At 45.0% G+C, this 18,953-nt stretch overlaps 1 protein-coding gene across 1 annotated transcript; it reads right to left on the bottom strand.

Annotated features, from left to right (window-relative positions):
- Positions 1-107: 107 nt before the first annotated feature.
- On the bottom strand, positions 108-17,261 carry LOC142012183 (protein FAM47E-like). The gene is made up of 8 exons (XM_074992036.1): positions 17,186-17,261; positions 10,864-11,242; positions 9,032-9,195; positions 7,126-7,282; positions 6,182-6,388; positions 5,220-5,372; positions 1,674-1,751; positions 108-846 (listed from the first exon to the last, which is right to left on the bottom strand). The coding sequence occupies exons 2-8, from the start codon at positions 11,227-11,229 to the stop codon at positions 715-717; spliced, it is 1,257 nt and encodes a 418-aa protein (XP_074848137.1). The 5' UTR covers positions 11,230-11,242; positions 17,186-17,261; the 3' UTR covers positions 108-714.
- Between the last annotated feature and the right edge of the window lie 1,692 nt (positions 17,262-18,953).

The following is an 18,953-nucleotide window of genomic DNA, read 5'->3' as shown; positions in this document are numbered from 1 at the left end:
GGATATCAACCAACTAGTACCCACATATGATCAACAAAACAAAAGGCCACAGAAGTTTAAAATATCCCTTTAAGATATTTTATATCACAGCCTAACATGAAATGACATACATGTTTATGAAATAAGGTAGTTCACCAGATTAATTAAGAAATAAAAAATACATAAAGGAGGAAGAAACCATCATGATAAAATATCCTATATAAAAGTCCTATACTACTTGGAATGGTATACACTATACTGACAAGAGCACGGGGTGGGTTTTGTCCAAAGCAAACCTATTCAAGTGTGGACTTGGTTTCAGGAACTATGCCTCCTAGGATACCTAGGTCGGTAACCAATTATATACTTAAAGAAATAATCTAGTTGTTGGATTGCAAGCTCCTTGAGGAAAGAAGAATGTCTTTATGCTCTGCACAGTATAACATCAGTACTTGGCAAGTAACAAACCCTACCATGATTCTTAACCAAATTAATACAGTTGGGTCAAGCTGAAATATGTAGTATGTAGCAGGGTGTCTCAGCCAACCTTTGCCATGGATGAGCAGCTAGGACAGCTGGCATGTGTCTGGAACATCCAAGTAGCTCTCTTTAAACTAGATTTGACTATAGTACTTTCTAAAAAGGAAACAATCAACCTGTCTGTGAGATTACTGTTTTAGGAGCTTCCAAGCATAGTTTCACTAGTTCTTCTGTTTTTTGTGTCTAAGGTCTGTGTTAATTAACAATTGTGGAGGAAGATCCTTCTCTGATCCCCTCTGGTCTCTTCAGAGACTCTTTCTTGTAGCCCTGTGAAGTCAGTTCTTGCGCTCCTTTAGGATCCCCTGCAGCCAGCATCCGCAGAAGGAACTAATGCAAAGCATAAATATATAAGTACAAATAGTAGCAGTGCACTACAGTGGCTCTTTAATACAAATATATTTTAAAGAAACTGCAGGGGATTGAGAAACCAATGTGATCTGTGCTTACATACAGATTTTTTTTAATGAAACGGTTTAGACCTGATGGACTAGTGCGTGAAAGCCCACAGTAAGGAGATTTCCTGTATACACATGGTTACCATACAAGTAACAACAGAAGTGCAAGCTTCCCTTGTACGTACACCTTTAAAACCCCTGTCCCAATGACACCAGCACGATGCCAGTCACACCTGTACTCCGATGCAGCTATTAACACCAGGGGGTAAGCACAGTTTCCCTGTACAATGCATATTTTTCTTTGTTTTCTTGCTGAGAAGGGATTTACCCTAGGTGTGTTAACTGCCTTCAAGGACAAATTCAGGCCTGATATTAGCAGTCTGACTGCATGGAGTGGAAGAAACTTAGGTCCAGATTTTGAATCAGGCCCCCAAACTAAGGGCACTTTTCCTGACTTGCTTGGACAGAACCAAACCACATTGTTACATGGTACCTGGATATATTCCGCCTTGATGTGTGGATGGGACCCATAAATTACACCTCTATGTAGTGCATAGCACAGCTATATAACCAACTTCTCATATGGGCCTGAGACTAGAAATTGGTTTCCTCACGGGTCTGGTAGCCTTGTCCTAGAAACCACAGAGGCTAAAAAGAGTTGGCGCCAAACACAACTCTGATGCTAAACACACAGGCCTAGGGCAGCATGGCCCATGATGCTGGTCATTTAGACAGGCTGTTGCACTCTCATTGACTTACCGCAGGCTTCCGGTAACCCTTCCTTTCAAGGAATTCCTGAAAAGCACATGTTCCATGGAGCTGCATGAACTCTGTGTCCTACGAGAGTTTCCAGAACAGACCTGAACAGCTTCATATTAAGGGGAAGCTTAAAATAATCCTGTGAAACTTAAATTTCTTTACACACACATTAAGTCAAGAGGGATCACAAAGGGGATTTCTGTGAAATTCTCACCTATGCCACAAGTGTCATTTAACTACATGGACTCTTAATTATCTTAGCTGAGTGATTTTTGATTTGCTACTTTAATAGAGATGTGGTTACTTCATAGCCCTGAAGTGTGATTTTTTGAAAAAACATATCCTTAAGATTAATTTACGGTCACCTAGGGTATGTCTACACAGCAAGGTTATTCCAGAATATTTTATCCCAGAGTTATTATTCCAAACCAAAATATTCCAGACTAATGCATCTACACTGCAAGGAAGCCCCAGAATAAGTAAAACTTATTCAGATATAGTGTGTCTACACATAATAGCACCTATTTTGGATTACAGTCCCTGGAAGCATCAAAATACAATGTCTATGCAGCAGTATTAGTTCAGAATAAACTATGGCAGAATATCTTATTCCAAAATAGCTCCTATTTCCTGTATACACAGCCCCTATTCTGAAATATCTCTTTCGGAATAGCTGCTCTTCCTCATACAATGAGCTTTACCAAATTCAAAATAAACTGTCCACTGTTTCAATATTATTTCGAAATAGCAGTTGCATTGCTTAGCTGACCGTTATTTAAGAATAAATTTGCTGTGTAGACATAGCCCTAGTTTGACCTCCTGTATAATAAAGGTCATAGAACTCAGCCAGAAATTTTTGCAGAGGAATAAATTATTCTTTCTTACTACATAAATGAACACTATCAAGCCTACTAGCTTACAGTTCATTATGTTGATTTTCAATAAATACCTTCTCAAATCAAGCATCAACAGATTTGCAGATGAAGCAAGCTTCTCAACTTGCTCCTGCCCCAGGGTCCCTCTCAAACTTACCTCACCCTGGGCTTTGCCTTTATTGTTATTTTAAATAGTACTAACAAACCTGAATCTCTGCCTAAGTATTCTCTTGGCCTTAGTTGTTTCCACTGATTTTTCCTTGCAAGATTCCTCTGTTTCTGAGCTTAGTTCTCTCTATTTCAAAGATTTTCAAACCCTCTTCTACTCCTGGTTTGGCGCATCAGGCTGAGTCAAAGAAGCCCTTTTCTATGAACGGTCCCAGAATCTGATGCTCTCAGACAGCTTCAAAGTAGAACACAATGCGACTGCCACTCGTTCACTGTAATTCAACAAGCCAAGACAGTATGACAATCAGTGATTTAAAAATCTCGTCCTCCATCTGCCAAACTGAGAAATAGGTAAACTCTTGAATTGAACTTAAGAAGCACTGACCTCTAGTGGGCAAGGAGTATCTTTATCACTCCTTAAATGTAAATCTAGGGAGTCTGGGAGATGTCGATACCTCTTTGACACTTGTTTGATAGAATAAAATGTCAATGCAGTGGTTACAGAACGAACCCTCTGCTGTTCACAATGGGCACGTCTACACTAGCCGGCTACTTCGAAGTAGCCGGCACAATGTCAAAATAGCACGTGTCATGTCTACACACACTGTGCGCTATTTCGACGTTGAAGTCGACATTAGGCAGCGAGATGTCGAAATTGCTATTCCTATCCAAAGATGGGACTGTTCAACGTCGAAGTAGGGCACGTGTAGACGATCCGCGTCCCACTACGTCGAAATAGCAGGGTCCACCATGGCAGCCATCAGCTGAGGCGTTGCGAGATGCTCTGTCCAGCCCCTGCAGGGCTCTATGGTCACCATGTGCAGCAGCCCTTAGCTCAGGGCTTCTGGTTGCTGCTGCTGCAGCTGGGGGTCAATGCTGCATGCACAGGGTCTGCAACCGGTTGTCAGCTCTGCGGACCTCGTGCTGTGCAGGCCGAGTGTGTCTGGGAGGGGCCCTTTAAGGGAGCAGTTTACTGTTGCCCCAGAAGGGCTAGTCCACTCTGTGACCCTGTCCCCAGGCTTTCCTAGCCCCCTTATTCCTATTGGGGCTGCTTTTGTGTGTAGACGCCCCCCTGCTTGGCCCATTTCGATGTAGTGCTTTCCTACATTGATGCTGAACGTTGACGGCACCAGCCCTGGAGGCTGTGTGGATGCTACGTGTTGAAATAACTTATTTTGATTTCACTACATCAAAATAAGCTATTTCGATGTAGCGTCCCAGTGTAGACGTAGCCAATCAGTCTGATAATTATGCTTCGCCTTCTGTAGCCCTTCATCATAGAATTTTTAATGATTCATCACATTGCCTACAGTATGTAAGTAGAATTGTCTCCTCATGTCAATGATGGATTTGAGCCTTCGTTTATATGGGTGGATATTTGGAGTCCAAACTCAGTGCTTTCTGACCTGATGTTTCACATGCCTGATCTCTCCCAGGGAATGACTTTTTGACATATTAGAAAAGTATCTGGTTGATCAGCTTATTTACTGAAGCAAAACACTCTCACCTGCATTAAAAGGTCAATTAAAACAATATTCTTCAGCATAAATAATGGTTTGTGAATATCTTCCTTTTAGAATCACAGCCCTCATACAAGCACTGCTGGCTCACCATTTAGTGTGGGTTAAATTACCTGCGATGTCTGGACCACAACTGAATAATATAAACCATTTCCTGCACGGTGTCGGACATTATATGCTGGGCAGGCATAGAATCATAGACTACTAGGACTGGAAGGGACCTCGAGAGGCCATCGAGTCCAGCCCCCTGCCCTCATGGCAGGACTAAGTACTGTCTAAACCATCCCTGACAGACATTTATCTAACCTGTTCTTAAATATCTCCTGCGATGGAGATTCCACAACCTCCCTTGGCAATTTATTCCACTGTTCGACCACCCTGACAGTTAGGAACTTTTTCCTAATGTCCAACCTAAAGCTCCCTTGCTGCAGTTTAAGCCCGTTGCTTCTTGTTCTATCCTCAGAGGCCAAGAAGAACAAGTTTTCTTCCTCCTCCTTATGACTCCCTTTTAGATACCTGAAAACCACTATCATGTCTCCCCTCAGTTTTCTCTTTTCCAAACTAAACAAGCCAATTCTTTCAGCCTTCCTTCATAGGTCACATTCTCTAGACCTTTAATCATTCTTGTTGCTCTTTTCTGGACCCTCTCTAATTTCTCCACATCCTTCCTGAACTGTGGTGCCCAGAACTGGACACAATACTCCAGCTGAGGCCTAACCAGCGCAGAGTAGAGCGGGAGAATGACTTCTCATGTCTTGTTCACAACACACCTGTTAATGCATCCCAGAATCAGGTTTGCTTTTTTTGCAACAGCATCACACTGTTGACTCATATTTAGCTTGTGGTCCACTATAACCCCTAGATCCCTTTCTGCTGTACTCATTCCTAGGCAGTCTCCCCCGATTCTGTATGTGCATAGTTCAGTGAGCCCATTAACTCAGTTGAGAACTATACCACGGAGATTCCAGGGGTGCTCGCCGTACCTTTTCGCTAAACTGGTTCCTTAAATTCTGAAAGAAATCAACTGCTGCATTTGGATCCTGTAAAGGTTCATTTGCTCTTTGTTTTCTCCATGTTTTTGGTTCCAGGTACCAGGCTCCGTACCTGATCTTCTCCCTTTTTCCTTGGGACGGATCCTATAAAGCAATAATTAGTAATAGTCTGTTGTCATGTTTGTGTTTGCCGCTCCTCCCTGTATGTGTGAGCCCCTGCTTTCTTCTGGGTGAAATGTCAGACCTGAAGAATGAATGCGGTCCGGCACTTATTGAATGTTAGGTGTGTCCACTACAGCTGATCAGGTCTCCCAGTCAGTATCTACAGCATGTATAGGTCCTACCCTTGCTATAAGTACAAACGTTGCATTGATTTTCTCTAATAACTACCAATTCTTGTTGATTTTTCTTTATATTGCAAATAGCAGCTGTGAGCAGCTAGGCAGGCTAAAAGCCTGACAGCTGCACAGCTGGGGGAAGGCAGGGAGAAGAGGCTCTCAGCTTGCCTAGCTGCCCACAGAGCAGCCTGCTACCTAGCTGCCGAGCAGCTTCAAATTGTGCTTATCTTGTGTTAAAGTGAGTTACACACAACATGAAGCCGCATATTTTGAGGATATAAGCAAAACTTCTGAGAGTCAGTGGCAGTTTGTACAGTGAAGAGACTGTATAGTTAGAGCCCATATCAAGTTCCCAGTTCCCATCTTCCTCTTGTTCCCGTGTATTACCCCCTATGCAAAAAATAAAGGTCCACAAATATTCAAAATAGTAATTTTGAGGGCCTCAGTTTTTGGTGCTGAACTTCAAACACCTTTAGAGGAACTTGTTTTTCAGAAGGCCGGTGCTCAACGCTGCTCGAAAACCAGGCCCTTTTAACAGATCAAGCAGGGCCCCCCGAAATTAAGGCTCCTAACATAATTAGAAATATCTGAAAATGTAGGCCCAGGCCTGTTTACCTTGGAAAGGTCTGGGTGGCATCTAGTGTGAAGAGGCCTCTTGACAGCAGTCAGTGGAGGTGAAACTGTCACATACTTCCTCAGCTCAGCCGGCACGTTGTGTAGTTCCACAACATGAATAGGCACAGAGAGCACTGGCTGGGTTTCATATCCAGTGTCAAACAAACTCAGAATAGTGGCTTCATCTACCTTGTATTTTTCTCCTCCCTGCAATAATAATCCAAGTGGCCAGTGTAAGAGTAGGAGAAAGCAACTTGTTCTGCTGCCATTCTGGTTTGGTTAGCCCAGCGCTTGTATCCCGAGACTTCATCTTCCTTAGGCCTAGCCAGGGTCTATCTCTTGTGCCACAGCTGGTTTCTGCTGAGTCTATTAATTGTTACGTGTTTTAAATGTGTTTTTCTTAGTGGCCTGTAGGCACATTTAACGCTGAATTAACAACGCGCTCAGTAAACAAATTGGCTTGACAGAATTCCAGAGTAAGTTACCTGTTGTTTGCCTGCATAACCCGGAGGCACTTAGAATAAAGTCTGCACAGCAGCCATAGCTGAGAGCCCATTGTCTTTCAGTTCATGTGGCTGAGCACTATTTCTGAAGCTGATAGCCCGCGATGGTCAGTAGGTAGGACTGAACTTATACCCTTGAGGGCTAAAACAATGAACCTTTAGCACATGAGCTAAGAGCCAGCTGGAGCATAGCTAAGGCTGTGGAGCAGACTTTACTCTCCCTTGTCAGTGATCTCAGTGCCTCTGGGTTACCCTTGCATTCCAACTGGCTGAGCTTGGTTTTGCCCCAAACATTCCCGATGAGCATTTTCAGACTCGGGTGCTGGAAGCTAAACATCTGAAGTCATAATTAGGTTCCCAGGCCTGGAGAACACTAGCCTCAATCTTGATCACTCGATTTCTGGATTGGGTGTGTGGGATTTTACTGGTTCTTCTACTTACCAAAGAAGCCACCCAGTCACAAAACTCCTTAGTCACTCGCTTTATGTTCTCATCCAGGGGAGGAACGTAGTTCAGAGTGGCCTCCTTTTCCCTTGTTGCTACCTCTTCCTTGGCCAGGGAGGTGTACTGCATATTCTTGCCTTTGGACTTCTTGCTGCTTAAGACATTAATATTATAGAGTAACACCTAAAATGTCTTTGATTAGCACAAACAAGACCCTATCATGAGTGACATGACTGCAGAGTACAGTTATTACTACAGAGGACCACATAACACTTGTATTTAGCTTGATTTGGATCACAGATGGTCCAATTTATTTCTGTATGACTTCTACTGTTGGGACTAAATAGCACAATGATTTTGTGCATTAACCTTTTACCTCCAGAGTACTTGATTCCACTTGGAAACTCACTTCTCCTTCTAGCAAGACAGTCCCAAGCTTTGAATGCCAAGCTTACGTTCAGATCTCTTTCTTTTAATGAAAAAAAATGTAACCTGACTAAAAGTAAAGAGTCCTTCAAATTGGCAAATGATACATCATCATCATCAATAACTGTGGGCTCAGCGACACGGTGGTCACTTTATCTGTGACTGTTACCCTCATCCTCCCTTACCTGCTTGTTGACTCACTATTTATGTCATATTTTGATTCATACTGTCTCCTGTCGCTTCTGTGTAGTGCCCAGCACAAAGAGGCCTCAGGGCAAGATGAACTAACGCATTCTAGGGCATTGGTTTATAATCAGTATAACTCGATGGATGCAAGTAGGAATATTTTGTGAAAAATACAGTCTCTTTGGTAGTGGACTGGGTTCAACATGTTGACCCAAGAACTGTTTCTTCAGGAAAAGATAACAAGGTGTTTCTCAGACCTCTGACCACCTCAAGCTAGATCACATGTGTCTAAAGGACTCCCCACAAAGTTACAAATATGGAAATGAAATGTGGCAACCACCCTTCTCTGCCCCAGAAAGAACCAGGACTGACACTGCAGGGGGGCTGTGTGTAAGGATTAAGATCTATTTGAAGAACAATGTGGAGAAACTTTCTCGTGCTACATGCCAAGTTCCATGCTGTCTTTTGTCCCATGAAATAACCTGACTTCGTCATGTTACCTGGGGTCAGCAGATAATTCACCTATTTTGGGCCCTAGTTGGTACTGTTATCGTATCACGTGCGTAAACACACACTTTAAAAGTCATGTGTTGGCCATGTTTGCTCTTCATCTCCCAGTGGAGCATGTGTTCCCACAGCCTGTACCAGTCCTTTCACATGGCTGCGAAACATGCTGACAGGCAAGGCTCTCTTAAGGTCCGGAATATGGAATACACCTGTCTTCAAAACAGGCACTCCCCTTTTACAACACAGCTACCTGCAGAGGTGAGAGGATCGGACTGAACCGAACCCAGGCCTGGCGCAGAAGGCGGATTTACATGGTGTGATGGGGTTCAGGGGTCCCCATGCACTGCACCCCATCCGCTGGCAGGAGTGACTCTCACTCAGCAGGTACAACAGGAGGTTTATTAGGCAACAGATGCCCAGTTTCTCACAGAAGTGTCAGTACAGCAGTCAGAGACAGTCATTCCAACCTGTCCTGGGGAGAGGAGCCTGAGGGGTGCCCCTCTGGGGTGTAGCTTCACCCCTCCCAGGCTCACTCCTTCCAGCTCCCTCTTTCCTCCAGCCTCTAACCGCCGCCCCTGACTCAAAAACAGCTCGGCTCCACCCTCCTCTTTGTTCAGGGCAGAGGTGTTACCTGCCAGCCCAGGCTTTAGCCCCAGGGTCATCCTTAGCCACTGGGAGCTGCTCTGCTTGTCTCCCACATCCAGCCCGAGTCTCACACATGCACTCCCCCCACTCCATCACACATGGCCCTTGTGCTGCATACGTTATCATCTCTAGTACTCACAGTGCTGACAGCCTGTGCTGTGCTTCTTTATTTTCCACATCCTCCTCCTCCTGCTGAGGCTGCAGTTTCTGAGGATTGTGGCTCTCCTGGTCACAACCCTCATACCCACCTTTGCCATTCAAGCGCATCTCAGGGTCCAGGATGGCCACAACCTCTTTGAAAAGCTGGGAGCCAAACAAGAAGAGAGGACAGAATTCACACCAGTGCAGTCCCCATGAAGGTTGCATAAGGAGGCAGATTACAAACAGTGCTCCTGGGTAGATGGAATCAGCCCTACTGTCCATCGAGCATGCTCTGTTGTCTCAGACACCAGATGCCTCAGGGGAAAGTGTAAGAAACCCTTCAGTTGGCAGATAATCTGCTATCCTATCCCCAGTCATTACAGATTGATATTGTAACCAGCAGGCCTAATGGGCATGGTTTACTGTCCCATGTAGTGGCACCTAGACCACTTACAAAGAGAAAGGCAGCATCTCCTCTGCAGCCTTAGCTGAGAGGCAGGTGGCTTTCAGCTCAACTCGTAATGACGCATGTTCCAGATGCTGACGATTCAAGTCTGGCTGTGGTTGCTTACAATAACATATCTGAAGCATAGCGTTATGCAAGCAAGGTGGTTGCCTTGAGCAATGTGCCTTCAGGGCCCCACATGAGGCCCCACTGTCAACATGCTGCCTTGGGTCCTGCCCACTGTCTGGGCCCCACAAATGCTTTGGCCAGGCCTGTATATCCCTTCCAAAACCTTGTTTAGCATTAATTACTGTCATTCTGGGTAGTTATCCATTTAAATGTCCTGTCCTTTTTTGGCTCATGCTAAGCTCTTGGCCTGAACAGTCTGCAGTGGCAGAGTTCCCCAGCCTACTTATACATGATGTAAAAGATTTTTCTTTCATTGCTTTTGAATTTACTGTGTTTTACCTCTTCAAAACTCCCCTTGTTTCATAAGGGCAGAGGTCAAATCTACAGTACTACTTGGATCTTGGTGATCAGACCCAAGATTTCCCATTTACCCTTCAAATTTCAAAGGATTCTCCTAACACACTAAATGCTCTCTCCTGATGGTCTTCCTGCTTCTTAAACTACCCGCAGTATGTCCCCTCATAGCATTCTTCCCTGATGAGGAGTACATAAGCCAAAATTCCTCTCTCGTGCCTCTACCTCAACAAAACTAACCCTTGCCCTTTGCCCAGCCCTTCCCTCTCCAGATGACCATCCTGCCTCTCCCAAACACCTTCAGTGACAGCCCCCACTTTCCCTGTAGAGAATTCCTCTGAGCTTTGTACCAGAAGCTCCTGCGTTTAACTAGAGGTAGAGCTGTGTACATGTGGCAGGGAATGGGCAGGGATGCAGACTGGGGGGAAGATGATCTGTTCAAGAGAGAGGCTGTGAAAGAATGGGTGTTGGATTAGGTCAGGATTAGCTCTGGAGTCTTGGTCCAATTGTTGCTTCTTTAATTATGAGCACAGACACTTACGTCATAGAATAGCCAATTACATCTGATGTTTGGTAATAGTTTAATAGCTACACACTCTGTCTAAATATGACCCCTGTGTACTGGACTTCTAAAGCAGTCTTTTTAAGATAATGCAGATGTATGGGAGCAGGTTCTCAGGCTGCAAATAATGTGACAAACCTCAACAATGGCAGGGTGCCTCAGAAGACTGGAGCTGAGGCCAGTTCAGATCTCTTGCTGTGTTTAAGACCATTCACCTTGCCATGCTGAGTCACATGTTTAGATTTTGTATTTGAGGAACAGTTCACAATGGGTTTATTTTTATGAGAACTCGCCAGAAGGACACTTGTCTGAAGGAACTACAGCCCCCAGGGGTCCTTACCTCTGGAGGAACGCTTTCTTCCAGATGGGGGTAGAGCATGAGGGGGTTCTGGCTGAGGCAATATTCTGTCCGTGCAATGTGATCCCACCTGGATTTCTGAAGTGGACTGAGCTTTGAAGAGCTGACTTGGATTTTGGGGCACTTTTTCCTTCCCTTCTTCTGGGCCATGAGTGAAGAATCAGACACATGATTACCCAGCACTATTGGTACAGGCCCCTTTGTGCCACAGATGAGGATGTTGCCCAATGGCGGTGGGAAGCCACTTCTGAAATCATCCAGGCCTGCTTTCAAGAATCGCCAGCGCTGGCTGTTGAGGGAATCTGAGAACTTACGTTTGTTGCGCTCTTGAATGTACTTAGATGACATTTTCTCCTGCTACCTGAAAGCAAACACTTCCAGTCAGTGCTTGAAGTAATGGGTGATTTTAATGAAGCACATGAATAACACGAGAGTCTCTTCAGTGTTCTTATTTTCAGGGATGTTAGCCATTCAAATTCCAAATGGCTATGCAACTCTACCACATTGGCACACATTGTTCAGAGGGTGACCTTGCTCTATCACTCGACCTCAGAGAAATGCCTGGCCCTAAGGATTGCTAGAGGAAGCTGGTAATTACCCTAAGAAGTAAAGCTGGCCAAATGGTGGCATTACCTTCCTGGAGAAATGCTGAAATTTTGTTTTGTCCAAAGTTGGGCCAAAAAAATCAAAATCTGGGAATTTTTTGCAAAAGGAAATATTCTGAAATATCAAAAGCCTTGTTTTAAATAAAGCTGAAACTTCATTTCTGATGTTATGTTATAGTTTATATGTTACAGTTTATTTAATGTATAGTATCTTATATACAGCACTCTCAAAATTGAAGGGATAAGCATACCAAAATGCTAAAGTTAAAGGCTACGTCTACAATAGAAGCATCTGTCTACAGAAGTTCCTGTCAGAAGAGATGTTCTGACAAAACTTCTGTCAATTGATCAATTCTACTCACAAAAGAGGATAGATCTTCTGACCCACTCTGTTGACAAAAGGGCCTCCGCCAGAGCATCTACATAGCTTTTTTTGTTAACAGTTTCTGTCAACAAAACACATTTTGTGTGTAGACGTTCAACGAGTTTTGTCGCCAAAACTCTCTAGGGTAGACGTAGCCTTTAAATGAAATGTTCTGATAATTCCAGCAAAACTTTTATGGGAATTGATACGTCTCTCTTACATGTTTAGATAATGTCAAGTGTATAATTTTTTTTATGGAAAGCTATGGGTTGAAAAATTTTTGAGCTGTTCTACTCTTCAGGTTGTCATCACACCTCATTACTGCACGAGTTCAGCTGCCGATAAGTAGGTCCAATTCGAAGTGCTAAGGCTGAAGTTATTCACTCATGCCCTGTGTCTCAAACCGCATCTTTTAAAGTTTGACTAAATATGGTTTAAGTCATTTCTAAGAATGCAGACAGGGAAAATAGGCAGTTTTACCCACTTAAGGTTTATAAAATAGCTTTCCGACATTTATAGGGTGACCATATTTCCCTATGACAAATATGGGACACCTGGTGAAATTGCTCAAATTCAAGTGAGTTCAATGGCAACCAGTCAGAACTATGTGGTATCTTCCTCCAGCCAGGGCCAGTCGGTGAAGGTGAAGGGGAGCGAAGTGCCATTTGATCTTGGCCTCAAGCTCAAAGGGGGTTTCAGATGCAGACAATTTTTTGGCGTTTGATAAGCGAGAGAAGCATTTGTTAAATTAAAAAACCAAGTATACCAGTTCTGCCTCCCTCTTTTTTAGAACCTTATTTTGGTTTCATGTTATCATCTCTTTTTTAAATTTGTATGATGATGAGGCCCCTCAAAAGCTGGGAGTGGCCCTGGCTTCTCTGGACCTGTGAGAGGCCCTGCTCCCAACATGCTTTAAAAGCTCCAGGGCTCAGCAGGGGAGGGAGGCCATGAGGGGCTGGGCTGGGAAGTGGGGGTCGGGGGTGGCTCAGTTATAGATGTAGTGTTACTGTTTTGGGGCAGGGCCCAGAGGGCTCAAGCCAGCTCTGTATGGCGGGACCAGGGAGGCAGCGACACCTCCACCCCATTCATGCCAGCAGGGCACCCACCATGGCTTGGCTAAGGGACGCTTAGCTCAAAATGTTTGAAACCAGCTCAGGGTGCAGGAAGGGGTAGCTTGGGGTGTGAAAAGAGGAGTGGTCAAGGGCTGTGTGCAGGCAGGAGCTTGCTAGGTGATGTGTGTGGGCAGCTCAGGGAAGGGTAGCTAGCGGCTGTGTGCATATGGGTAGCGAGGGGCTGTGTGCATATAGGCAGCTAGCTCAGGGTACAGGCAGGCGTAGCTTAGGGTTCAGGCTGGAGATAGTTCGGGGACAGGCAGAAGGTAGCTTGGGACTATATGTGGCCAGGAGGTAGATCAGGGTGCAGGGAGGGGGAAACTAGGGGCAGTGTGGGGGTAGCGGGTAGCTCATGGTGCAGGGAAGGGATAGCTAGGAGCTGTGGGCAGACAGGGGGTGGTTCAGGGGGCAGGCTGGAAGTAGCTAGGGCTGCTGGCAGGCACTCATAGCTAGAGATTGTGTGCGCGTGGGAATTTTTGCATAAATGGGGTATGCCAGGGAAATTCCATCCTGCAGCTGTGCTGGTGGCTGGAGTTCTGTGGAACAGCTGGTTCCCGGCTGTGGGGTCCCTCTGCCCTGGCTGGGTTCCCTGTTCCCAGGCCTGGTCCTAACTAACCGGTGGTCCCAGTCCAATGAGGGCTGCTGGGTGGGGGGGCGGCAGGCACACCCTCAAGGCAGCTGTGCCCTCCTACCAGGCCCTGCTTCACCCTGTCCGCCCGCAGTGCACCCCGGCTGCCAGGCTGCTCAGCTGTGGCTCTGCCCCTCCGCCATGCCCACGCAGCAAGCTCTGGCTGGCTCCACCCCCTCAGGGGCCAATCTATTTCGGCAGCCCCTTGAAATTGGTGGCTCCGTGTGACCGCCTGATTCACCTGCCTCCAGGACCAGCTCTGCCTGCTCCTGACCATGGGGCACCTCCACATCCCCAGCTGGGAACCCCAGTTCCCAGCTGCAGGCCATGGGGCCCCTGCTCCTCCCAGTGTTTGGAAAATTTATGCAGGAGGGACATCCAAGCTGGAGATCCCACGGCTGGGGCTGCGTGTCCCACATAAGTTTTCCAAAAACCTGGCAGTCCAAAGGGGCGGGGCTGAGCTCCTGCCTCGCGTACCAATGAAAATCGGCTCACGTGCCTCTCATGGCGCCAGTGCTGGGGGTTGCTGACTCCTGTATTAGAATAGCTTTTTACAGGGGTATCACTCTGTTTGAAACAGTTGAAGGGGGAAGTCCTATGTTACGTGAAAAATCTTGGACAAGTGCATCTCTTCAAATCACTGCGCAACTTGTCTAATGAACAGAGTACAAAAATATTTTAAGAGAATGTGAGGCTTACCGGATAGGGAGTGCTAAAAATAAAATATAGCAAATTATCTCGCTCCTAGCGAGTCACCAAAAATACATGCATCATGTGAAATCCTATTACTGCAGAGAGATAAATAAAAGCTGAATGTGAAATTTTATTCAGCAAATTCAAATACAGAACTGACTAACCGTGTTAGACAGATCAACCAAAACAAGCAAAAGAACTGTGTAAATGCGTACTACTACACATGTGCACTGGCAGATTCACTTTCCCTGTTTAACCCTTGTGATGGAGTGGACTAAGCCCCAATGCCCCCTACAGGAAACCAGAGGCCTTGCCACACCTCATCCCAGTGAGAGGAGCAGACAAGAGGTCCTCCTGGGAGGATGGAGCGGCTGTCTCTGCTGCAGCCTATGAGGGCCCAGCAGGCCAATATAAAAGAGTGTCCTCGCAGGAGTTTGACTCAGGCAGGTGTATATGCTGCCCAGGAGACCAGCAGCATTATGAACAGCTCCAAGTGTGAGCTGAACTGAGACCTGGGTAAGGCCCAGGGCCAAAGGCCACAGACTGGCCACAAGCCTAACACAAACCAACAGCACCACAAATAAAGCTAGTTAGATCCTAGCCGCAGGATCTTGCCAGGTGAGACCTTATGTGGCACTTCTTGGCCACAGAAGGACAATCAAAAGCAGATGGAGCCCGTCACAACCCCATATTGAATTTTGTTTTGATCATAAATGGCCTAACTACGGTGCCAACTTTCTGAATTGCTGAACATTACACAATTGTAATAGTAAGCCTAAATTTTTTGTTCTATTTGTTTGTTTTAAATAAAATGTGCATAGTTCATTTTCCTGTATCACCATTTGAAGGGCCTGAGTATGGAATGTCATTGAGATGGAGGATGATTTGGTGTCAGGGGAGTTAACCTGTGACTAGTGTTCCCTGTAAGCTGAGCACATGGGCAGTGGCCCAGGGGAGATTCAGGTGCCACCCAGCTGATTAGCAAAGCTCTCCCAGCCACCCACAGCTGGCAACATGTGTTTCTATTGGTGGTGCACAGCTATACATGCCTTGGTGCACATAACGGCTGTGTCTACACTAGCCAAAAACTTCAAAATGGCCATGCAAATGGCCATTTCGAAGTTTACTAATGGAGCACTGAAATACATATTCAGCACCTCATTAGCATGCGGGTGGCCGCAGCACTTCGAAATTGATGCGGCTCGCCGCCATGCAGCTCGTTCAGATGGGGCTCCTTTTCGAAAGGACCCCGCCTACTTCGAAGTCCCCTTATTCCTATCTTCTCATAGGACTAAGGGGACTTCGAAGTAGCCAGGATCCTTTTGAAAAGAAACCCCGTCTGGATGAGCTGCGTCAATTTCGAAGTGCCGCGGCTGCCCACATGCCAATGAGGTGCTGAATATGTATTTCAGCGCTTCATTAGTAAACTTCGAAATGGCCATTTGCATGGCCATTTCAAAGTCTTTGGCTAGTGTAGACGTAGCCAACAAAATTTATTCCCCCCAGGAGGGAAAAAATTAGAGGGAACACTGCCTGGGACCAATTCCCTTCTAGGGTGTGGCCTTGGGCAAGTCACTTGGCCATCAATGGGAATAATAGCACTGTCCTGCCTCCTAGGAGTCTTGTGAGAACAAAACCATTAAAGACTGTGACGTACTCAAGTGCCAAGGCAGCCCTATAAATACTTTAAATAGGTAGTGATGCTTACAGGTCTGACATTATAATTGGCAACCTACAGCTAAATCCTGCATCTATATACATATAATTGCCCATAACATACTTGTCCCACCACAGCTTAGTTTTGTTGCATTCAGAAAAGGAGGAAATATGAAAACAATCACATTGCAAATTTTCAGTGCCTTGAACTTAATATGTTCACTGATTCCAAAGTGCCATCACTTAATGTCTTCTATAGCCCCGAATGATCACTTCTGAAAGTATTAATAATTCAAAGACATTCATGGGTAGTAGCAGACAAAATCCTGCTCACCTTACTTAGCGGAATAGTTCTATTCATTGACTTCAGGGGGAATACCTATATGAATGAGTGGTACAGGTTGCACTTCTCTAATCCATCACCCTCGGGACTTGACCAGTGCTGAATGAGAGAATTTGCTGGACCATGGGAGGGCAATAATGTCTAGCAGCATTACTAACACTTCCACTGCTTACTGGGCTCTTAGAAGACATTTAAGGGTAAAGTACAGCTAAATAACAGCACAGAACACCAAGAGCCAGGACTCGTACTTGGAAACAAACTTTATGGATGCGTCTACACTTGCATTCCTCTTTCAAAAGAGGTACGCAAATAAGGGAAATCAAAATGCAAACAAGGTGCATATTTGCATATTTGACACCTCATTTGCATATTCTTATTTTGATAGAGCTTCTTTCAAAAGAAGACAACCAGTATAGACGTTGCTCTTTCGAAAGTAAGCCCCATCTTCGAAAGAATCCTCCTTCCCTTTATTTAATGGTGCCAAATATGCAAATATGCACCTCATATGCATTTTCGATTTCCCTCATTTGCATACCTCTTTCAAAAGAGAAATGCAAGTGTAGACGCACCCTATGGGATCAGGGGAAACTTAGCTATGCTTGTGAAAAGTGGCCATCTGGCTAACTCAAATCATGCTGGATTATGGAGATTGCCAAACAAGAGAGTGTCAGATTAGAGAAGTTCAGCCTGTAGTCTCAGTTCCAACAGATGCTACTACAGCTACAAGATTTATCACAGAGATTGCATATAATCCAGATTTTTAAAAAGGTTTCCAGGCGGCATACAATTTACTCTGAGAATCAGACAATTGAGTTGCAGAGGTACATTACACTAATTAGTTAAAACACTGTGGTGTTTTTAACATGATTGTGAGCTGAAACTGCAAAAAATCAAAATACATACCTCACACGCTGGACAGATCAGGGCAAAACTCTCACATGCAAGAGGGAATCTAACCTTGTCACTGATACACGGACTGGATTTATAAAATGCTCCCCTTTCATCATCAGGGCATATAGGTGGGTAGCTGTGTTTTAAAAAATACAAACTCTCGCAGCATTGCTTCAGGGCAGGCAGGGACAAGTAATTAGCTCCCAGTTGCATTTAGCACACTGCAGGCATGTTTGGAGCTGGTTGTTGTGGAAACCAAATCCCATCGATTCACAACAAAGTCCTCCCTCTCTGTCTCGCACACACACAGAATTCTTGAATAGTTTGTTGTGCAATGCAACTGCAGAATTAAAAGCCACATTTGAGATCATCACACCAGGCGAGTTCTCAGACATGAATTGTTATTAAAACTTGACTAGAAATGCATCCATTAATGATTCTGACATGAAAGAATGCATTGCCTCAGTGATGTTTTGCTGCATATGATTGTTTTCAGTTTTGCTCTGCACACCTGGGGGAATGCTCATTTAAAGAATAACTGTAATAATTTCTGACCTGGTAATAATGAAAGAAATGACTCCTGGAGTTAAATGGAACTACTTGTGTAATTAAGGCCTGCCTTGTGAGCAAATGTCAGAATCAAGCCCAAAGGGCATGGGAAGTTGGCAATTGGCCACATCCTGCTAGTTCCTGACCACTGCAACAATGTCTGTATGTAAAAATAAGGCACTCGGGTGACATATCATTAAATATAATCATGTAGATATTTCAAACACACAGATTAAAAGTGTTATTCAGCTGATGTGCACACATATATTGGTGAGCTTTGGAGTCCAGTGATGTTCATACTACAAACACACAGATGAAAGATGTTGCACAGATGTTTTGCATATGGATGCAGTGGGGATTGTGCATTTAGATACCAGTGCATATTGTTACTGTCTGCATTTTCACATATGTGTAAGCTACTGCTGGCTGCCTGGTGGTCATGTAGCACCAGCATGTAGCAGCACATCATTCTTTGGAGACAGCTGAAGGTAAATTGTAGGGAGCAGGTTATCCCTCTGCAGCCCCAACAGGAGAGGAAGTGGTCTTGTGTAAGTAGTTTTGAGTTTTGTGGCACAAACTTAACTCGGAAATGGGCCTCACGTTGGCTCTCTGACGGTGTGGCTACACTACAGATTTATTCTGGAATAGCTCATGCTTGAATTGTTATTCCAGAAGCCCCCAAATAAGCAAAACTTATTCTGCCATAGTGTGTTCAAACACAATAAAGCCTATTTCAGATTAGAGCCCCTACAACCACTGCTTCCACGGGGGTCTCATCCAAAATTCTGTGTCTACCCAGCAGCTTTATTTTGAAATAAGCTATTCCAGAATGAATTGGGAGTAAGGGAATTTCCAAGCTGGGTGTATAATGCAAAGTGCCCGCAGCTAGACTGTCTGTCAGCACTTCGAAGTCAGCAGCTTCGAAATTCGCTCAGCCACCATTATGCTCATGAGGTGCTACATATGCATGATAGCGCCTCATTGATATTCCCCGGTCCGTGTCATGTCCGTGTCGGGGTGCAAGTGTACACACGGCCTGAATGCGGTTTACCAATTGCAAAATAAGCCAACCACTATTTCGAAATAGCAGCTGTGTTGTGTAGCCGCTCGCAAAGTGATTTTGAAACAGCAGCCGTTATTTCGAAATACCTCTGGACTACAGCTACACTAGAGGGTTTTGTTGACAAAACCCCGGTTTGGTCGACAATACTGGTGGCGCATCCATGCTCAA

The sequence above is a fragment of the Carettochelys insculpta genome, chromosome 4 (genome assembly GCF_033958435.1).
Source record: "Carettochelys insculpta isolate YL-2023 chromosome 4, ASM3395843v1, whole genome shotgun sequence".
NCBI classification, from domain to species: Eukaryota; Metazoa; Chordata; order Testudines; family Carettochelyidae; genus Carettochelys; species Carettochelys insculpta.
The sequence above is the reverse complement of the archived record's forward strand: the minus strand, read 5'-3'. Positions and strand labels throughout refer to the sequence as shown.